The 3,062-nt window shown below is 34.9% G+C and overlaps 1 protein-coding gene across 1 annotated transcript; it reads left to right on the plus strand.

Moving 5' to 3' along the window:
- Window positions 1-341: 341 nt before the first annotated feature.
- LOC145561988 (large ribosomal subunit protein uL29c-like) lies at window positions 342-2,478 on the plus strand. The gene is made up of 2 exons (XM_081622134.1): window positions 342-785; window positions 2,100-2,478. Exons 1-2 carry the CDS (start codon window positions 450-452, stop codon window positions 2,268-2,270), a joined length of 507 nt encoding a protein of 168 aa, XP_081478260.1. The 5' UTR covers window positions 342-449; the 3' UTR covers window positions 2,271-2,478.
- Window positions 2,479-3,062: the final 584 nt, after the last annotated feature.

Below are 3,062 nucleotides of genomic sequence, written 5' to 3' on the forward strand. Positions count from 1 at the left end.
TACAAGTTACATGGAATAACCCTCTCCCATTTAACCCATTTAATTTGTGAATTGATTTTTACTATTTTCCCTAGCCTATTATGAAAGGATTAGAAAATTTCAAATTTACACGATACTTTTTATACTTCGTAGCATCCATACCGCTAGTTTTTTTTTTTTTTTTTTTTTTTGGAACGCATACCACTAGTTATGAGAAAAGACATATTGTAAATTTGTAAATTAATGATTGAAAACTAATTATGTATTTTAGGTGTAATTTTTGGACAAAGAAATTATTTTACCCATCCCCTACAAACATGTGACTATGTGAGCAAAGGGATTGAAAAAAAAAAAATAAAAAGGAAAAAAAGAGGATAAACAAAAAAAAAAAAACCTTATCTTTGAAATTCAGTACAAGAGGAAGAACTCCCAAATTGAAAGCAGAGCAGAGCTAAGAAGCACCCCCAAAAATGTTGGCAAGCCACTCTCTCTCCTCAACCCCTTCATCTTCTGCTCTTAAACTTCCCCCAAAATCCGCACTTCTTGCAAAATCTTCATTTCATGGCCTTCGTCTTCCCTCCATTAACCCATCTTCATCCCTCCGCCTCCGCGCACAGCCACCGCCGTCGTCTACGGTGGTTATGATGGCAAAGAGAGAGGAGGAATTGAAGGAGTTAAGGAACAAATCCAATGAAGAACTCAATGAAGAGATTCTTCAGCTTAAAGGTGAACTCTTTATGCTCCGACTTCAACGGTCTGCTCGTGAGAATTTCAAGCCCAGTGATTTTGGTCGAATGCGCAAAAGGGTAACTTTTATTACTCCATTTTGTGTTGTTTCTTTTTATTTTTGTGATTTGGGTTAATGGATTGTTTTTAATTTGTGTTTAAGAATGATGGGAAATTTTGAAGTTTGTTGGGTTTTGATTAATGATTGGAATGGTGTTTTTATGAGTTAATTAGGTGAATGTTGATATGTTTTGTTTGATGCTTCTTGTTGTTCTGTTTAATTGTCGCATTACTAGTTCAAATTATGCTATCGACATGACTATTAATTCTAGAAGTAGATAGAAAGTTTGATACTAACATTGTGGTAATATCATAATACTGATAAAATTACTTAATTGCTATTGAGAAACTTTGACTGTCTTGTCTTTTGTTCAATGGTTTAAAAACTAACATGAAGTCCTGGTCTTCTAGGCCAAGTGTTTTGCGAATTCATACTTGGAATTGCGGTATTTGTTGGTTATTCGTGATGAAAATTGATAATATTCACATTTTAGACTTATACAGGTAACTGGTAAGCATAGGCTTAAGCACTTTTCTGAATCTGAAATCCTTTTTGTGTTAGTTGTTTTATCTGTTATAGAATGGTTATCAGGAAAGGAAACTTTTGCACAATCATTCTTACACAACATGGTAGTATAGGTCTAAGGGCTAACCAAACAAGACGAGTGGGCGTATTGAGGTCTTAGTAACTGCATGATTGTCATGTCTGATTTGGTTGCTGGACTTTTGGGCTGCTAAGATGTCATTGGTATTTACTAGAAAGTGTTTTGGAGCTGTAAAACTACTGAGTTATGACTCTAAGACTGGCATGTCACCTAGTGGGGTCATGGCAATCTTTCCTCACTGTCTTGAAGATGATCTTATGGGTAGTAATGCTGAAATTGAGTAAAAGGACTGCTTGCTGAAGATTGTGCATTATGTTCAGATTCAGTTCTGATGCATATGGATTTAGTGTGGCGCTGAAAACTTATTTTACTGTAATTCTGGTGTACTTATCATTTGAAGAATTAAAGATAGATTTATAGGTGTTAATTTGCTGGGAAAAAAACTTTAGTATTTGGTCACAATTTGAGACTTAGTCCTCCATTATTGGAGCCTTAACAGTTCACAACTTCACATATTAGTTCGTTACCCAGTCTCTGACTCTATTCTTGTAACTAGTTTCCTAGTATCGTCCTGAGTGATGATTTACTGAGTACATTGCCTTGCTGTTGTCGATATGAAGCATAACTTCTGCATTTAAAAATATATGTTCTTTCTACTGGAAAATAGTTTGAACTTATATTGAACCCTGGCCTATATGTAATGTTAATTAATCATTTCTACAACACTAGGTTGCACGCATGCTTACCGTGAAGAGGGAACGGGAGATAGAGCAAGGAGTGGGTAAGAGGTTATCAAGGAAGCTTGACAAGGAGTGGAAGAGAAGCATTGTTGTGAGGCCACCTCCTTCACTGAAGAAGTTACAAGAGGAAAAGGCAGCTACAGAGGCTGAGAAATCGTAATGAGCTTCCGTTCTGTTAGTAATGTATCGATACAGAGGAATGAAACTAGTTATTCATGGTAGGAGTTTGATTTCAGAATCTCAAATCAACTTTTTATTCTGTATGAGATGATTCATGTGTAAATTTTGGTTCCCCCTTTCCTTCTCTCTGTGGCTATTTTTTAAAATTCAAAATATGAATTTCTGAGTTCAAAATATGAACATCAAAATCAGTCTGCATACTTTTAGTTCATGTATTAATATCATATATGCATGCCATCACTATTGTGTCCCTTTGCACCATATACTCAACACAATCATGCTCATGTCTTTGCAAATATGGATTTCTGAGTATAGCCATATGCTTTGCCAAAAGGAAAATAAAATAAAAGGGTATGACCGTATGATTGTAAGTTTATCATACACACTACTGTGATTGTTGCATGCTATGCTTCCCATTGGAGATTACTCTTGCTGTCTTACAGCTGAGTATAACATTTTGTTGCTGATGTCCCTCTTATTTTTTGCACTGCCATCATAAATAGTCCAAGTAGAGAGTTCACACTGTTTCTGTCGTTCCTTTGCCTTGACCATGTACACATAACATTATAGACTTGTGTCTAGTTCGTTTATATAAAAGTACTAGGTTAAACCCTGTGTAATAGATGCACGGTTGTTAAATATTTATAATAATGACAATATATGAAAATAAGGACTTGACTCATTAATTAATAGGAAAAATACAGTTTAATAATCCCAATTTTGCTCAATTTACTATAAATAATCTCAACTTTCGATTATTCTGCAATAATCC

The sequence above is a fragment of the Chenopodium album genome, chromosome 10, assembly GCF_948465745.1.
Source record: "Chenopodium album chromosome 10, dcCheAlbu1.1, whole genome shotgun sequence".
Taxonomy (NCBI): Eukaryota; Viridiplantae; Streptophyta; class Magnoliopsida; order Caryophyllales; family Amaranthaceae; genus Chenopodium; species Chenopodium album.